This window comes from Phycomyces blakesleeanus (genome assembly GCF_001638985.1).
Source record: "Phycomyces blakesleeanus NRRL 1555(-) unplaced genomic scaffold PHYBLscaffold_5, whole genome shotgun sequence".
In the NCBI taxonomy this organism is placed as follows: domain Eukaryota; kingdom Fungi; phylum Mucoromycota; class Mucoromycetes; order Mucorales; family Phycomycetaceae; genus Phycomyces; species Phycomyces blakesleeanus.
Window position 1 is genome coordinate 167,076 of NW_017265138.1, and position 19,124 is coordinate 186,199.

Genomic DNA, 19,124 nt, shown 5'->3' on the forward strand with positions numbered 1-19,124 from the left:
ACAAAGAAACCACATTACTATGTTTTGGTAACCATTGAAGTATATAGCACCAGAAGAAGTAACACTAAGATCTTTTTCTGGGTACCCTGGAAAGTATATTCCCATTCTACCGCATATTTTGGTAGAGTATGAAGAGGAACACACAAATCACTATCGCTATCATGTACGGAGATTGCCTTTGCCTCGTCTGTTTAGCTTGTTTCCAAAACCCTATCTACACTTTCTATATATAACTATCTCTGCGATCGCCTTTTCTGCTTTTTTGTGAAATTATGTACCAAGAGGGTATAATGAGCAACTTGAAATGTTTAAAAATGCCGTGATTTTTAAAGCATAGCGAGTCAAAAGGTATAGAATCATTGAAGTTTAAACGAAAGCATAATTAATCGAGTGTTTTTTTTTATACATTAGCGAACTTGATTCCTAATAGGAATAACAAAGTTTTACTCGGAAGCCTCTTGCGGTCAGACAAAGTTTCGGTCGATTGCATTTTTTTATAGAAAACAAAAGTTTTCTCAGGTAGTAAATAATCTAGATCTCAAGCTAACATACTTTAATGACGAGGAGGTCATGTCGCTATATAATTCTGTTTATTTGGGACATGGAAGAAAGACAGTGTATACGGCAGTATGTGGCTTCGATAAAGACATTCACCTCATTATACGTTGCTCGACTAAAGAATATTACCATTACACCTGGTCAGCAAAATTTTTAGCCGATCAACAAAAACTGAAGAAGGAAAATGGAATAGATAAAGTAGAATCTAAAATCCCAACATATTAGTCAGCCGAAGCCAATAGATATTACGACTATGTGAAATATATGCTTGAGCATATCGATAGCCTGTTTGATTTCTACAATGTTTCTAGCGGGAAAAAATGGCTCACATTATATCAAAATCAATATTCTAGTTAATTGAGGCGTAAAATACAATCATAAAAGAAGAAGGCAGAACAAGAAGAAGGAAGAGAAAAGAAAAGGAAAAGGAAGGGACGAAAAGAAGGTCGTGAAAAAGTAAAAACCTTTATATTTTAACATGTTAAATAGGCACCATCTAATCTAGAGAAAATACAAATGTTGAATAAGTGGAGGCCACAAGAGTATTTCGAAGATAATAATAAGATCAACTTGATAATTTCTAGGAGATGGCATGTTCGGCAAGGACTCTGTAAAGCTAAAAGGGAACCTGTGTGGAGTCACGGGAATCTTATGGAAGACACTAAATAATAGGGAAAGAGACGGCCGACTGATTGCTGTTACAATTGATAAATATAATTACTCAAACAATCGCAGTAGCTGCCATCTTAAAAAGTTGAAGCCACTTGAGCATATCTGCGGCCATAGTATCTTGGAATTCATATCCTGTAGAATATCATGGCAGCGAGATATCAACGCGAGTAAAAATATGATGACAATATCACTTCGACTTGGAGAGGAATTGGTCGACAGGCCGCTTTCCAAAGACCTAAAAAAAAACAGCAATAATAACAGTGAAACCTCCACCACACCCCCACATTACTGTATTATGAATAGCTTGTCTCTTTCGAGAGATTTAGATAATTACAGGTAAACTAAATACTACTTTTACTTCATCTGAAAACTAATTTCTTTGTCTACATTTTCTTTTTCGTTTGTCCAAAAAAGGTAAATATAGCATCTAGAAATTAATTTTGATTCGTCTAAAAAGGTTCCTAACTTGTCTCAATCTCAAGTAAAAACTGTAGCATCGCATGCAGGCAGTCACAAGTGTTTTCCCGCCAAAAAAAAAGAGTTGAGATTTGACGGGCACAGGACAGGTACAGGCACAAATAGAAATAGAAAAAGAAAAAGAAGGAGTGAAATGCAGCTCATAATCTTCTTTGATGCACGCACAAGAGCGGGAAGAAGCAGACGAGCATTAGACCGGTTTTGAATCCTGACCGCCACCTGGTCAGTTCAGAGTATCAATGACAAACAATACAAACCCGAAGAAACCAAAACGGAGTTCTCATTCAAAGTTTTCTTTAATGCATTTTGGTGTCCTTTGTTCCGCCTCAACCTAACCCAACCCAGCCCTTTCTGTACAAATAAACTATTTATGGACATCTTGTCCTCTTCTCTCTCTCTCTCTTTCTCTCTCTTTCTTTTGGCTACTGCTATCAAATTTATACACCTCTTGACACAACAGTCTTTTGTCATCTCTCCTTGTTGTCCTACGCGCTCCTGTCCAAGGGATAGGAACCGCTCCCAGCAAAACAAAAAAAAACAAAGTCGTGTCATTCATACCACAACGCATCTGCCTTTTCTTTTTCTTCTTTTTCTTTTAATACACTACAGCTCATTACCTTTTTTGAGGATTAGATCCCAGAGCCCTGCATGACATTACCGAAGAACCAACTAAACCAATATCCCTGTCTTTTTTTTACTGTCAACTCCTTGTGAAAGACAGTACTTCGAGACGACGAATCTTATTTAATTACAACTAGAGTGTTCATAAAAAAACACTTGCGGTGGTAACGAGTTAACCTGCCAGCAAGGAATTTTCTTGCAAACCCCCCCCCCCCCCCCCCCCCCCCTCCAAAAAAAAATACAACGAAAAACAAACATACGTACAAACAAAACCACAGAGAAAAGAGAAAGGAAAAAAAAGGACAATATTTTTGATTATTTAAGAAAATAATAATAACAGTAATAAATATTAAGCGCTTTATAACCAACACCAACCAAGAAAGAAAAAAATATGACTATAAATTCCCAGACAAACGATAGTCCTTTGTCAGGAAGCCGACTTGCCGTAAGTTCTGAGAATATAATTCACTGGGTACCAATATATGTTGTATAAAATCAAAAAAAAAATCAAAAAAAAATAGATGGAGCCTTTGTACAAACGACTGCTATCAAAGACAATGCCCGATAGTGCTTCTGCGATTGAGTACTGCAGAAAGATCTGTGCAGAGTTTGGCTTCACTGTCAAACAAGAAGCAAGTGCAAACAAGGTAAATGATGGCATGGTATCCTTTAGGGAGGGGTTGAACAATGTATCTTATATAGGAAAATAGAACATATATGTGTATTGTTCTCGCGAAGGATTACCTGACTCTCAACGGCACCCACGACCACCACCTCGACGACGCCGACCATCTAAACGATGCGACTGTCGCTGGAGAGCAGTGTTACATGAAAACGAAGATGGAGAATGGGAGTTTCGGAAATCGATGAACCCGGATGCCTCTGAGCACAACCATCCGATGATGTTGCCTGATGAAATGGTGCAAAACTGGCCAAACGAGGTCACTGAAGTGATCATGGGTATGGCCCGACAAGGAAACCCCACGCATGCGATACGGGAAGCGATCAAGCAAAAATTTCCTACGATTGTGTGGAATGAGCGTCGGTTTTATAACCGCTTATCCGAAGAGCGCAAGAAGATCAAGCAGAAAGGAGCTGTCGATCGTATCCAAAGATTGTGGGAGGTCTCATCACGCCTGCTCACAATTGTGGCAGCTCAAGATGGATGGGCGACAAGTTTGGAAGACGAGTTGAGTCAGCTACTTGCCCGATATGCAAAAATGGCTCATCTATCACCTGAAGCTATTGTCGATATTGTTGATCTGCCAGCCAAAGGAGTAGTGACAGAAACGAGTACAAGCGGCGGAAATATAACAGCAGCAAATAGGCGTAAAAGCATAATGACAGTTGACGATGATGATGCGGAAGAGGAGGAGGGGGAAGAACAACCGAAATTAAAGAAACGAAAGACCCAAACACAGACAATTCATGTGCCAGGGTACACTATACAAGTTCAACCCCCAACTAAAGTACAGCTGGCATCGCAGTCAATAATCATCGATCACAGAAGTCCGTCCACACAACATTCGCCATCATCTTCCATATCTTCCACTTTTTCCGTTGCGGCAACTACAAATGCACTACACCAGAATTTAAAGAATACTCAAAAACAGCAATATGAACAACAACAAATGCAACAACGAATGCAACAACAGCAGCAACAGGAGCACCGGCAAACGAGTTCAAGCCAGCAACAGCTACAGCAACAACAGGAGCAACAATCGCAGCTAGTTCAACACCAAAACAACCAGCAGTTACAGCAATATCAGCAATACCACCAGGAATACCACCAATACCAGCCTCAGGGTCAAAGTCAACAGCAACAGCAACAGCAACACCGTCACCACCATCATCATCACCATCACCGACACCAGATCCAGCAACAGAGTAATCAACAGTACCTACAGGGCCAACATCAGACACAGCCTGACCCGGCAGATGCAGACTTTTATTGGGTTTTTCTAAATGGTTTGCGACTTTACAAATAATATTTTATTATCTTATAAAATTATTAATTTTGACTTGCTTGGAAATGTCTTTGTAAGTAATACTTGATATGTAATCTAATATGATATATAATTTCGACTCTTTTATCTCTCTCTCTCTCTGTGTGTGTGTGTGTATGTATGTATGTACCTTTAGAGAGTACATGAATACTTATTGTAAGGATTCAAACAAAAGCAAAAGACTTGTTAGAGTATAAATGGTAGTTACAGCTTTTACAGTGATTTTGCACTTGAAATCAAGGCAAATGTTAATTATTATTATTATTATTATTATTATTTAACCTCTAAAGAAATGTATGATTTTTTATTGAAAACTAAAGCCATATTCACTAGGACCATATCCAATTTGATTGTTCATCTGTTCGTTTATTTATTTATTGTATCTTTTTCTGGTAGTACGATTTCCCAAACGTCCTTGTGTTTCTTCTTTTCTTTCTTGCTCTTTGTAACTATATTATGTACGCCGATAATTGACTGTTATGGCTCTATCTTCTATGCTATATATATATATATATTATTGATACACTTCTGCAATGGTAAACCAAGAGAGTCTTCTACACTCTAAAAAAAATAAAAATAAAATAAAAAACCCCCTCTCATCAATTTATTGTAAACGGGTTAATTTCTTCTAAAGAAATAATATGTAACCCAATACAAAAAAAATTAAAACCATCATTCTTTTTTCTTTTTAGATATTATTATTACTATTATTATTTTCTAAAGAAAATTCTATTAGATTATGTAATAATCATAATAGCAACACTACTAGTATTGCAGTACTTGAAGATATTCGTGTAAAGATACAGATATAAAGTGAATATCATTGTTAAATATATGTATATTTGTGTGTGTCTGTCTGTCTGTCTGTCTGTCTACAGTAAAATACCAAAAATTTAATAAAATTCTGACTGCACGTTTGGACAATACTGAGAGGGTGAAAAAAAAAAGATAAAAATTAATTGAGCCAAAAGGAGAAAGTTCAACCAACAATGCTAATATTTATCAAGTACAAAGTAGATGCACTAACCAGTTATATATATGTATATGTATATAATATTGTTCTTAAAGTTATGTTGCGGCAGAATGTCATACTTTGTACATTTTCTACATTTTTTGTATTGTATTATAAAAAAAATTATATTTTATTTTTCAGGGAAATGGTGTAAATGCCACATTACCAGCCCATCTTCACCAGCCCATCTTCACCAGCCACATGTTTCTTGCGTTCAATAAGGCTTAAAAACCACACAATATAACCAATAATATCCAAAAGTAAAATTTGAACATTGACATTTTTTTTGTTATCCGTAATACTTCCTTTAATAGAGTAATACTTATATATCTATATTCATACATAAACACACATACCCATATATATATTTATATATATGTTTGTTCCTTTACTTTTGTCCTTGTTGTTTATTGGTGTTGTTGATTGTAATAGAGAATAAAGAAAAGCATGAGACGGCAAGCTATTAAGCAAGCACATGTTGAGGAGAGTTTGATGAATGAGATATAAAAAAAAAGAAGAAGAAGAAGAAAAGGATGAAGAGGAAGAATAAGAGGAGGAGGAGGAGGAGGAGGAGATAAAATAGGAATAAAAATAATATTTTAACTTATTCAATTAATGCAGCATAATGACGAGTAAGTTGCCGTCGGGGAGCAGCATACCCGTGGCGATCACACTTGTCGATCTCCAACCGCACAAGTCTACACAATTCACCTGCTACTAACCCCCGTTTGATGGTCAGCCAACCCTCCAAGAGGTCTACTAGTAAAGCACGTTTGACGGAACGGAGATGGTCATCCGATAACAGTTCACATGTACGTTGGACAGCACATTCTACATGACTCTCACTCAGAATCTTTCCAATAAAGGCAGCTCCCATCAGATCAAAGCAGGCCGAAATGCTGTGAAGGGTGTGTAAGAGTGATGACTGCCGGTTCTGACGGACCAGGGATGGCAGCCGTGGGTGTTCACACACACTTGACTGGCGACACGCTGCACCGAACACCATATTGTAGAGCACTAATGGGTCATGCTGCTGGTTCATGGCTAGTAACTTATACCCCGTGTACTCCAGAAACGCCTTGATGTTGTCTGCTAGGGTATAAGTTATCTCGCGACAGTAGGACGGAAACGCTGCATCCAAACGAGTCAATAGTCGGACAATCATGGCTGCCAAGGCACGGTTATTTGAAGAAGCGTGTGTGCACGCCAATCGGACAGGAGAGCGGGAAAGGGCCGCAACAAACACCGCGTGATGAAATATTACATCCACAGCGCTGCGTATGCGGTTGCGGATGTCAATGTCTTCGATAAGAACGTACTTGTGCTTGTACGACGAAATGCCACGGATGATGCGTTGATGTAGACGCTCTTCTCGCTGCATCAGATCGCTAAAGAGCTTGTTGTCATATGTGATCGTCGTCAATAGAAATTCATTCTCGTCATCGTCGTACGGTAGTTGGGCTGGAAGTGGTTCCAGATCAGCCGAAAGCGGGCTTCTATCAGTGCCGAGCATGAATGGTTCTAGGGCCGTAGGAGATGTCAAGAGTCGTTGGGAAGACGTTTCTGGTCCGTGTGGGTATTGTAGTGTATAGACTCTTGTCTGAAGTGACAACTGACACGACAGAGATTCCAGTGCAATCAGCGCTGCTCTACACTGAACCTTCATTGTCGTTTCTGCACTAGGGGTCACCTCAAACTTCCATCGGGTGTGAATCGTGTCCATTGCAAAGAAGCGTATGTCCCTCGACACTTGTAGCAGCTGCCACAAGTCTCCCAGGTCCAAGTATCGTCGGAGAACATAGAGTAGGAGCTCATTAGGTAATGCCATGAGAGCACTCTGCTCACCATTCGACTGCTTCAACATGAGGACGTAAGTGATAATAAAGAAAGAAGAAGAAGAAAAAAAAGAGGAAGAAAAAAAAAGGGGAAAAAGAGGGAGAAGAAGAACCCCTTTAATGGGGGCCATGATGATGATTTTTTTAAGGTGAACACGGGGCTAGTCCTTACTTCATCACATGCCCTTGGAATATATGGAGAGAGAGAGAGAGAGAGAAATACGCTCACTTATGTACAGCGGTTCTTTATTGACTGATACGCACGCTTCAACGCATCCGACGTCAGCACAAACCCACTCGCGTCCAACTCCTGCACCACCTCTGCCCCCACAACCCAGTCTCGCCTTAAATGACACTCATCTAACAACAACATCCATGTATCCTTTGTGGGATTCACATCCATGGCACGCATTCGCTTTACGCACACCATCGCATCCTGTAATCGAGATGCCCGCAAGAAGCTCACAATCATAAAGTGGAATGCCGCTCGATCAGGTTTCTGATCACTTCTCAACATCGTCTGAAAGGTCTGCATTGCCTTTGGAAGATCCATTGTCTCTGCATAGCCCTGTAACATATTTGTGTAGGTGTGTACTGTGGGGTGGAAATTGTATGGTGGGGATTTGAGGATATCAAGTGTACGTTCGGCTTCACGCATGTTCTGTGCCTTGACCCACCAATTTAGCATTGCATTAAAAGTGTAGATATTTGGTCGCATTCCGGCCGTTGTCAGCATCTGTAGACTCTCCTGGGCTGAGCTGGGCTGTTTGGATGACAAGACTGCTTCAATCATGGTAGTAAAGGTGATCGTGTCAGGGTTTAATTGAAGTTTCTGCATGTCTGTCATCACAGCGGCAGCAGAAGCATGGTCATTTGCTTTGATAAATCCCTTGAGTAAGGTGTTAAAAGTGACCATGTCTGGCTGGATAGACGATTTGAGCATTTGGTCGTACAGCAGCTTGGCAGCCTCCATTTCACGGTTGATCACTAATCCGTCAATCATTGTGTTCAGGACCACATCATTTAGTTTCATAGATGGGCTCTTTTGGATTTCGTTAAACACATGGAAGGCTTTGGCGGTCTGCCGAGCTTTAAAGTACACTTTGATAAGCTGTGTATAGATAGTGATATCAAGCTCGTGACCATTCTTTAATGTTTCCTGGATGATCTTTTCTGCACTAGCGACATCACGCCGGTGTGTAAATACAGTCAGCATCGTCGAGCAGACAAAAGTGCTCGGCTTGACACCCGCATTCACCATATCCTCATAAATGCTCTGGGCTACCTTGATCTGCCGAGAGTCTACAAATCCACGCAGCAGGATTCCATATGTCGAAAGATCCAATTTCCGTGATTTCTGAGCCAAATAAAGACGACGGACGTCCTCTGCTCTCTTTTCGCCAAACAAGTGGATCAGATTGGTGTCCAGAATACGTGTGGTTGTGAATCCGTGATCGCTAATCAGTGCTTTGGCTGTCTCGACAATTGTTGCATTATGAGGCATGCATCGTCGCATGGTGCGTTCAAAGTCGCGGATACTAGGTACCACATCTCCTCTGACCATCTTCTTGACCAGCTCGGCTGCACTTTGAGTGTCTCCGACCATAATGTATGTGGCCAGGATCACATTGAATGATCCCACACTAAGTGGAATGCCTTTTTGCTGGAATTCTCCCTTGTACATGTTGAGGATGTCGTTGTACTTGGATTGGTACAACTTGACCATAAAATAATCGTTGTACTCGAGGATAGACCACTGATGATCTAGTTTGCGCATGTCTTCTATTATTTCCAAAACTAGATCTTCTACACCCCATTGTTTCGTGTGCCATAATTCAGCTCGGATCGTTACAAAGTCTTCGCGGCTCAACTTTTGCCAGGTCTCGGGCTCGTCTCTTTTGAGTTTCTCGTAACTAGGCCAGGCACTTGTGATATCTGTTTGTATCTGGTGTCTATAATGTTGTAATGTATCTACTGGATCGACCATTGTAGACATTCCATACATAATCCCTATGCGGGGACGATAAATCGAACATTGTGTGATGCTTGGGCGAGTAACCAAAGTGAGTTGATGGCGGAAAGGTGTTATTAATCGGCGCATTGGAAATATTTTCAAGGTGTTTACAAAGAATCGTGCACCTTTTCTTCTTCTTTTCTTTATGCCTTTCCTTTTTACTTTTTTTTTTTACTTTCGACCCCTTGCTTGTTTTTTCTATAAACTCCTCCCAATCAAGGTGGTGGCTAAGCTCTCAGCAGGAACAAAAAAAAAAGAGGGGTAAAAAAAAAAAAAAAAACGAACAACCCTTCTCCCCCCCCCCCCCTACTGTGGGCAAGAGCGGACAAACAACGAGGGTTTAATTGTTCAATGTGACGTTGATCTAGTCATTACAGTGTGTACATTACCTATGTATTCAAGCTTTGTTTGAGACCCTATAGATATGTAAAGTCTTTTTTGTTTTATAAAGTACCCAAAAGAATGCCTTGGGGTTTTTTTTAAAAGGGAGGTGGGGGTTAAGGAGTGGAGGGGGAGTTAATTTTGAGTTAAATATTCAAAAGTATCGATTTATTTCTATAAATCAAAATAGTAAAGTAATATGTTTGCGTAAAGCATATAAAGGCCAACGATAAATAGATGTTAGAATCACAAGCTATATACGCTGCAATTTCTTAAAGCACAATTGAAGAAGAAGAAGGAAAGGGTAATTTATTGGGACCAATGTTGGATATGGCATAATAATGTTATTGTTATTATTACAAGGCAGATTGAATAAAAATTAGTGTATTTATTGATGATAGGTTTTATCATTTATTTTATATACGGTCCTTCTAATGGCATTACATACAAAAAGCAAGCAATTTGATGTCGTGGAGATCTTGCGAACTTGATCATTCTTTCAGAATTACAATGACATCAAATTGCTTGCTTTGATACCTGTGCACCTAGGCTAGACTCTACACATTCTTATACATCTATGGAAGAAAGAACCAAAGAAAAGTATGTAAAAGGTTCGTTTAGACTCAAGTAATATATATAAAAAGTGGCATTTTGGATTGAAAGACTCTTTGATTAAATTAAATTTTAGGAAAACTAGAAGCGCAGATTTTTACATATTTCTGATATAATTATTATTATTATTATTTATGCAAGTTTCTCCAATTTGATGCATCAAGTCGTCACTGTGATTAATATATTTATGTATCTATTTATTTACTTATATTTCACCTTGCTTTCTTGGTTACTCTTTTACTGTAACTCTTTTTTTTTATAGCTATAATTATATGTCTTTTAGATATTGATGAGCGAATATTGCATTACAAAAGGATATCATTCAGATAAAGCACCATGTATTTTATTGAATAATAATAATAGCCAATCCTCAACCTTCTCCCCCTCTTTCTTTCTTTCTTTTTTGCTCATTTTATCGAACCATTGGATGGCCGGATTCAGCACAAAGTCACGGTTTTGCCGGGCCAGTTTGTGTCACAGTAATGATGTAGAATGAAATACAGGGTCTTCTTTTTTATTTTTTATTTTTGAATCGTCTTATGGGATATCTAAAAAGGAGTACACCAATATAAGTATTATATACCTCATTAAGACAAATAAGCTTATTAGGATACATAAGCAAAGCAAGAGTTTATATTCAACAAAAAGACGCAATAAATCAATGAAAAGCGGCACGTGTCCTGTACATTTATATTTATTGTGTTTCTGTATCTATTGTGTATACATATATATATATATATATATTTTTGGGGGGGGGAAGGTAAAAAGCGCGGCGGCTCGGTCTTTTGAGCGGATTTTCACTGTCAGATAAAGCATAACGAGCGCCTTTAGATACCATCCACGTAACAAAATAAAAGAAGGAACAAGCCAAGCCAAGCCAAACCAAGCCAAAAAGAATAAATAAATAAAAAAAGTCTACCGGTTTATCCTCTTTCTTTCTTTCTTTCTCCCCTCTCTCTTTCTCTCTATCTATCTTTATTTCTTAATTTAATCTAAATGTCATTCTATCTTCGTAAAGGCCTCTCTTTTCTGGGTGTAGAAGACAAGTCAGCCTATCCACCAGCTGAGCTGTTGGCAGACGATGATTGTCTTAGCTGCCAAGATCCATGTGCCGAACACAAGCCATACCCATCTAGTCTCAAGATCGACCAAAACCTTCCACTGGTTGGCTCAGTCAAACCCTACGGTCGCCATATCATCATCAGCACAGGAAAGTCAGACTGGCCCTCAAAGATCGAAAAGGATACCGGATCCCTGGCACATGCTCTTCGGATAGCCGAGGACAAACAGCCCACGCAATTGCGCAACTTTGTTACGAATGCGTCCTTGGTTGCAACCGAGTCTAGTGTTCCTAATGGCCACGATGTGGTTGTGTTGCCGGACAACATATACTTGTCAAACGTGACTCCAGAGAATGCCCTGGACTTCTGGGAGATCTTTATCAACACTCCTCTTCCACTGGGCGAAAATCCCGAAAAACCCAATTATGAACAGGCTGCCTCAAAAGGCATCACTGTTAAGCAAAATCCCTATGAGTCAATGATTATGATTTGCTCCCACCGAAAGAGAGACAAGGCATGTGGTATCACTGCCCCAATCCTGGCAGATGAGTTTGAGCATATCTTGAGAGACAAGGATATTAGTGAAACTGGACCGGGAAGTATTGTTGTTTGGATGGTCAGTCACGTAGGAGGTAAGAATTTTAAATAATAATTATTATAATCGTCAGAGTATCCCATCTATCTATCTATGCATGTATCCATGCATAAATATACACCTTAAGGATTTTTTGTGGATACTAAAAAAAAAAACAACAAAAATTTTATGCAATTGATTGTAGGACATAAATATGCTGGTAATGTTATATGTTATACTCAACAAGGCACCTGTGGTGTGTGGTATGGTCGAGTAGCAACATGCGATTGCAACCCCATCATTGAAGAAACCATCTTGAAGGGAAAAATCATCAAGGAGCTCTACCGTGGATCAATGGATCACAGCTTTGACAAGAAGCTTCATCCTCTCAAGTGGTAGAATTTTAACCACCTGTATTACTACTAATAGTAGTAATGTGCTTATTTTTTTTATTTATTTATTTTTTTATTTAGTCTGTAAAATTATGTATATTTAAAATGATCAAAAGTATTTTGGTACAAAAAAATAAAATAAAACAGAAAATTGAAATAAGAAATGGTCTTTTTATGTTTTTTTTTGGAGATATTTGATAATGAAAAATATGAGATTAAATGATGATATTAACAGGTACAGGTTAAATAAATAATTGAAACATTAAATAGGTATTCAAAGCTCCTTTTTTTTGTGCTGTTTTTTTTTAAAAAGAAATTACTGGATTTTTGGATTTTGTTGGGATTAGTAAAGAAAGAAGAAGTTTTAAAGAAAAGAAAGAAAAGGAAGGTTTATGATGGCTTTGGGTGCTTTGAAAATAAAGGTCTTTCTGTTTTCCAATCAAACGGAGGTTCGATAGTATTGGAAATTGGCGATGTAAAAGGACTAGGTATCCCACTATGTGTGTAGAAATCTGACAAACCCGACCCTGCTGGCTGTTGCTGATGTGAGCTACATGACGACCGTGATGGATGTCCTTTCTCATTTCTCTTTTTGTTGGTGCTATGGTTAAGAGATTGAGTTTCGGCCATCATTGTTCGTTTTCTGGACAATATTTGGTCAGATCTGCTGCTTTTATCCCTAGAATTGGCATCACCATCCCCATTTTTCCCATCACACTCGAGTTCAGTTTTTATCGGATGCTGGAAGCCATGAGATGGCTGTGGTTGGTAATTGATGGTCGGATTACATAACTCTTGGCACATTGTGTTTGCTGTTATGGATGGCGTGGGCCACGGAAGAGTTTGTGAGATTCCAGTTTGGTAAGAAGAAGAAGAAGATGATGATGATGGCGTTGCACTAGAGTGATAATTCGATCCAGACTAACAAGATACGATTATCAAGTTAATTCATTTTAGTATTTTTGGGTAAATATAGATATAGATATACCTGTTGCATGTATCCATGATAAGGGTGTGGTGTTGAATATTGTGGGTTCTGGAATTGATAGTTGGAGTGCATACTGGCTTGGTGGTAATTGTAGCCAGTGTTTTGGTGGGATGATCTTGAATCGGAGGAATAATAAGACATTACAGGGTAACCGTAGGGAGTGATCTGATGTTGTGCTGTGTTTTGATAAGATTGTGTTTGTGCTTGTGCTTGTGCTTGTACTTGTGGGTGTGGATATGAAACAGAAAACTCTTGGGTTATCAGAGAAGTAGTGGATCGTATACTACGGGAATCGTCGTTGTCTTGAGCCAATGTTATCTCATTGCTCGTTGACTCTTCCTGATTTTCTTTGGATTGTGGGGGTGTTTTAAACTAAAATCATTATTTTCATAATATATATATATATATATATTTCTGGGATATGAGTATTGTAGAGCCGAGACACAAACAAATAGCAAACAAACTTACGTCTTCATTTGATTTGACCTCGTGTGGTTTATGTTTGTTCTAATACACACAGTGTGAGTATAGAATCCCAATATTCATTGCTGATATTTATGCTTTACCTCTGCATACTTGTTTAATACGGTATCAATGTCCGTGTTTGAGTACTCGATTAGTTTACCGCTGACATTATTGAATACCACGAGTGCAACATCACAGTTGCATAGGACACTAAGTTCGTATGCTTTTTTGACCAAGCCGTGTTTTCGCTTGAGAAATGTGACCTTTTTTTATATATATATTTTTTAGTTAGTCAGTTAAAGTTTTTGTAAGAATTGATTTTGTGCAAAATCTATACAGGTGAAAATATTGATTAATAATCGATATTTACCTGTCTATTACGATCATCCATAATTGGGTTTATTTGGATTTTTTTTCGTCCCATTGTTAAATTTGAAAAATATTAATAATAATAATAATTGTTTGAATAAGCTATATACATATAAAGATTAGTTTGACAGTTCTATAGTAACACAGTACAAGGCCAGTGCGTAGAAAACAATGAGGAGTGTAGCCTTTTTCTTATTATTTTTAATGTCGGTGTTTTTTTTTTTCATTTTAAAAAATATTGCTCTATTTTATTTTGGTTGTCGTCTGCCGTCTGCCGTGTGCCGTATGTCGTCTGTCGTTTGCCGTTGTCTTTATTTTATATTGCGTATATATCTTAAGGCGGAGGTATTGTTCCTTTATTTTTTATTTTATTTTATTTTTGCTTTAAATGAGGGAAACACAGTCTCACCTTCAATACAGCTCTAGTAGTAAAAGAAATTTAATTGTTCAAGATGATGTGTATAAAGGAAAAAGAGAAGAAGACTGCCTGACAAAAAAGAAAAAATCAAATAAAACTTTTTTTTATAGCCTTTAACGGACAGTTGCTTGTGTGATTGGACATGAAGTTGATTCCATAAAAAGTCCTCCGATTCGGAAGGTTAAAAAAAATCGTTGTTATCAATCCTTATTTTATATGCTCGATTTATTCTATTCTATCTTATTAAATTCGGTTCAATTCAGTTCAATTCAGTTCGGTTGCTTTTGGCTGGTGTTACAATGTAGCACTAGAAGATTTTGTTGTAATATATAAATGCTTTTTACCTTAATCAAGCAAAAGATAATATATGTATACGCCTATAAAAATACTACTGAATAATAATAAAGAAGCCTTAACTGGTTCAATTGAGCGTACCTTTTTTTTTTGCTTTACTTTACTTTGTTTTGTCAAGTCGATGGTCATTCGATATATCTGATAACAATCTGTTTGAGCATTACATTTATATAAGCATATCTACATATCCACATATACACTAACCTAATTTTAATTGTATTATTTTATTTACCAAATTAGAAACAATAAGAACCAGTTCTTGGTTATCTGCAGTCATTTTTGGTTTCAGATTGGCTGAAGAAAAGAAAAGAAAAAAAAATACAAATATGTTCTCACGGTCAAAAGAAACTATTTCTCCTCAACCAATCGAATCTTCTAGTGTTCCACGGTACCAATGGTCAGGACTTTCAATTTTATTCCGTACTTTAAACATTTAAGATTACGACAATTTAATTGGCCGCATTTTTTTTTAAAAAAAATTATTTTGAAGATTTTTATTGGTTAAAAAAAAAAGTGGCAACTTTTACTGTGGTCAGTGCCCCCAACGAAAAATCTTGTTTTTGCCTTTTATTTTTTTTTAACCATTATTAATGATGTATATATATACATATAAATGAAGGCTAGCAAGATTATTTTATACCTATGAACTTTCAAAAAAAAAGTTGAAGGAAAACAAGGAAAGGACCCTAAAAGAACCCTATCCTTTCATCGGTTTAATAATAACCCCATACACGTGAAAGACTTGGTTCTGACACAAGAGGTTATGGTCAACGTTATAAAGGAATAAACATTCAAATCCAACGTCAGCCTCAACCCTTGATGCCCCGAATAACACGTTTTGACACATGTGTATGGTAAACCAAAAATATAAAGAAAGAAAGAAGAAACAATTTCTGTAATCAAAGTTACGTTAAGATTACATTGAGTTTTTCTTTTCTTTTCTTATAAAATGGTTTCTCAAAATATGCTTAATGATACTTTTTTTTTTTCATTTGGTTGACACAGCAACAGCAACAGTTCTGATTGAACGAGTGGATCATCGTCGTTTTTTTTCTATTGAAACATTATTGTGGCATGAAGAACAAAATCATAATCACCAAAGATTTTAATGAATACCAATAGCAATAGCAATGAAATATGCTTATATAATTGGCGATGCAGAATGGGATCGCGACCTCGGACCTGATGGTTTTACACGACTATGAATCTGGTCTTTGAACCAACCACCTAGTATTATGGAAAGTACAGACAACACAGTACTGGTTCATATTCAAGACTTGAACCATAAGTATGCGTACAAACAATTGGCCTTGTCTGTTATGCTTTCTTTAGTAATGTGTTTCTCTATCATATGAACATGGGTAGACTAGAAGCCATATCGATGCTGACTGGATAGAATCATTTCTTTGTTTTATGCTTTCTTTTTTTCGATAAAAACAGCAAGACGTTTTCATTGGAAAATCATTCAAAAGGATAGATTTTGAAACCCCACAACCATTTTATAGAACAATTTATTAAATGCAAAACATAAACTTTGTATGCAATAGAAAGTGCGTGTATGATACTGGTATCCAGCATTACAGGAAGATGTTCCTGGAATACAAAAATTATAACTTGTGTAGATAAACACTTTACATCTCTTTATTATCTTTATAATTCTACTCAAATGAAATATGCAAAATATGCCCAATTTGAATGGTGGTTTTCTCGATTGTTTTTTTTTTTTTGTTTTGCGTAAAATAAAAAATAAAGTAAATTGACCAATTAAATTGACGCGATTTGAAATATTAAAGAGCCTATGAAATTTGAAATTGCGAAAATCAGTCTTTTCTTTTTCTTTATCAATTAGATCTCAAAGAAACCCTTTGTCTTTCTTTTCTTCTTTTGAGTATTCAATTGGTAAAGGCCTGGTATTTTCTTTTAAAGAAATTAGATGGTAATAATTATATACAAGATAAATTCGTAGGTATCCATAAATATTTCAACTTTACCTACTAGAGTTTTTTGACTATTAAAAAAAATAGTCTAATCTAATCTATGATTCAAAAGTCAAACAGTCATTACATTTTGTGTTAGAATGAAAAAAAAAAATCCAAAGCAGTAATCAATGGACCAATGGTAAGTGCAGTAAGAATATTAAACTAAAATAAAAATGTCATATAGAGAGGATTCAGGTACAGATCCGTTTCTCCAGTTGAAATATGTTTATATAATTATTTTTCTTTGTTTAATAAAAAAAAAAGTAAACTTGAATTACCCATGAATTCTGGATATTCAATTAAACTTTAGAAATCGAAATAAATGATTTATCTTTTTTGAGAAGACAATTAATCTTGTCAATTTGCTTAGTCTTGAAATTCATGAGCCTAATGTTTCATATTACTAATTAATTAATTAATTCATTCATTCATTTATTCATTTTTTTTATAGATTGTGCCTTGGACCCTTTGCTGTTCAGACGTATGGGTCGGGAATCCACGGGTTAATTTTCCCTTCAAATCTACAAGGATCGAAAGAGAATATAATATAGGAGAGCCAATTCCAAAAAGAAAGAGATAAAGAAAGAAATTTGTTACCTGATTGAATGGATAGATTTGCTGTAGATTAACGATAATTGGAAAGACTCGGTAATTGTTCAAGAAAAGAAGTTTCTGCTAGGAAAACAGGTTAGAGAATGTAGTTAAAATATAAAGCACTCTAAAAGAATAAAATCTACTGTCGTCACAGCTCTACATCATATCATATCACGTCAATTGACACTTCTTTTATTTTACTATATGCCTTTGTGTAATTTTTCATGTTTGCCAACTCTACAAGAATCTTGAGCTTTAACTTGATATACACTTTGATTTGTTTTGAACTGCCTCAATGCCGAACCCTTTTTTTTTTAACAAAAAAAAAAAAAACAGTCTAGACATTGAATTCAACCCCAAACATGCTAAGGTAAAATCAGAAAATAAACTGTACTATTTTCCCCGCATCAACTTTTTTTTTTCTCTTGCCAAAGTATAGGACAAAAGTAACATTTCGAATTTAAATAAAAGTTGCATGCTCCATGAGATTATATACAAACTCAGGCACATATCTCCACAAATATCAAAAGGGTATTCGTCTAGAGACAGGTTACACACCCTGGAAAATCAAATATCCAACCTACTTCTTCCCCTTCCTTTACACACACACACACACATTTATAGATTTTTTACCTCAAAATTCAAAAGCACAGAATAGTAAATTGATTGTATTTTGATACGAACAGTCATAGTCATGATCATGGTCATATTTTTATTATTATTAAAAGAAAGAAAACCAATCATAAAGACAACGAATATTGAAAAACCAAACCCCCTCCTAATTTCCTCTTTGCTAAGGAGCTAGCTATACAAGAGAAAGAAAAATACTTGGTTCAAAATTGCTTATACAAAAAATAGCATAATTCTAGCTTATGTTGCTAGGTACTGATGAGAGCATAAAACAAAGATATTTAAATACGTGGCTTTAAGCCCTAATTATGATTATGATTATGAGCAGTAATAGAGTAACCTCCACATCGTACGCACGTTGTTTAATTGCTTGATTGACTTGGCGCATTTCTTTCTTTCTTTCTTTCGTTCTTTTTTTTTTTTTGGTTGTGCCTCATTTAACTCCATTTGCGTACAAGTCCGGTAGAGTCCACCGAGAAATCAAAATCTATATATACATACACACACACACATACATAAAGAAGAATTCTTTATCTAGAGTTGCCATAACCATCGACCATATAAAGAAAGAGAAGAAGAAACTCATAATGATGTTTTTTCTAAAGATAATATAAAAAAAAAACTTTATCTATATTTGTTGGCCCCCGTTGTCTCACAAATGTAGCAATTACTTGCGCTGTCTGGATTGACTTTGTACATCGTTGTACGTGAGTAACCATAGGATCATTTTGAGCCAAGAATATCTGACAGTGTGTGTTACCATGAATCTCAACGCACAGAGAGAGAGAGAGAGAGAGAGAGAGAGAGAGAGAGAAATGAGGCTTTCTTTATTGGAAAACATGTAATCGATCAGAATGGAGCAAAGAAATAGACTTTTTTTTTTATTTGATTATTTGATTAATGGTCTCAAAAACCCGGCCACATACGTTTTTCTATCTATCAAATATTTACCAAGCTTTTCTTCATCTCTATACAATATTAGCAAAGCAATTAATAGGCCAAAGTGTTCAATACCTTTGTAGTTCAGTAGAATAAGCACTTCCTCCCCGCTAAACTTTTTTTTTCTTTCTTTCTTCCTTTCTAGATTTTGGTCTATTTTCTATTCTTTTTAT

The 19,124-nt window shown here is 36.6% G+C and overlaps 5 protein-coding genes across 5 annotated transcripts; 2 read left to right on the forward strand and 3 right to left on the reverse strand.

The window, feature by feature from the left end:
* Positions 1-570: 570 nt before the first annotated feature.
* Positions 571-1,715, forward strand: PHYBLDRAFT_63246 (hypothetical protein; the record flags this gene model as incomplete). Its single annotated transcript, XM_018441090.1, has 4 exons — positions 571-756; positions 784-910; positions 1,143-1,566; positions 1,688-1,715. 4 exons carry the CDS (start codon positions 571-573, stop codon positions 1,713-1,715), a joined length of 765 nt encoding a protein of 254 aa, XP_018294584.1.
* A 4,010-nt stretch (positions 1,716-5,725) lies between these two features.
* PHYBLDRAFT_180124 (hypothetical protein) lies at positions 5,726-7,210 on the reverse strand (the record flags this gene model as incomplete). The annotated part of the gene is made up of 1 exon (XM_018438266.1): positions 5,726-7,210. One exon carries the CDS (start codon positions 7,208-7,210, stop codon positions 5,951-5,953), a length of 1,260 nt encoding a protein of 419 aa, XP_018294585.1. The 3' UTR covers positions 5,726-5,950.
* Positions 7,211-7,410: 200 nt separating this feature from the next.
* Positions 7,411-9,282, reverse strand: PHYBLDRAFT_63243 (hypothetical protein; the record flags this gene model as incomplete). Its single annotated transcript, XM_018441089.1, has 2 exons — positions 7,411-8,070; positions 8,197-9,282. 2 exons carry the CDS (start codon positions 9,280-9,282, stop codon positions 7,411-7,413), a joined length of 1,746 nt encoding a protein of 581 aa, XP_018294586.1.
* Positions 9,283-11,184: 1,902 nt separating this feature from the next.
* Positions 11,185-12,222, forward strand: PHYBLDRAFT_165075 (hypothetical protein; the record flags this gene model as incomplete). Its single annotated transcript, XM_018435156.1, has 2 exons — positions 11,185-11,881; positions 12,029-12,222. The coding sequence occupies 2 exons, from the start codon at positions 11,185-11,187 to the stop codon at positions 12,220-12,222; spliced, it is 891 nt and encodes a 296-aa protein (XP_018294587.1).
* Positions 12,223-12,605: 383 nt separating this feature from the next.
* PHYBLDRAFT_165076 (MADS-box transcription factor) lies at positions 12,606-14,092 on the reverse strand (the record flags this gene model as incomplete). The annotated part of the gene is made up of 5 exons (XM_018435157.1): positions 12,606-13,136; positions 13,204-13,575; positions 13,672-13,710; positions 13,770-13,931; positions 14,039-14,092. The coding sequence occupies 5 exons, from the start codon at positions 14,090-14,092 to the stop codon at positions 12,606-12,608; spliced, it is 1,158 nt and encodes a 385-aa protein (XP_018294588.1).
* Positions 14,093-19,124: the final 5,032 nt, after the last annotated feature.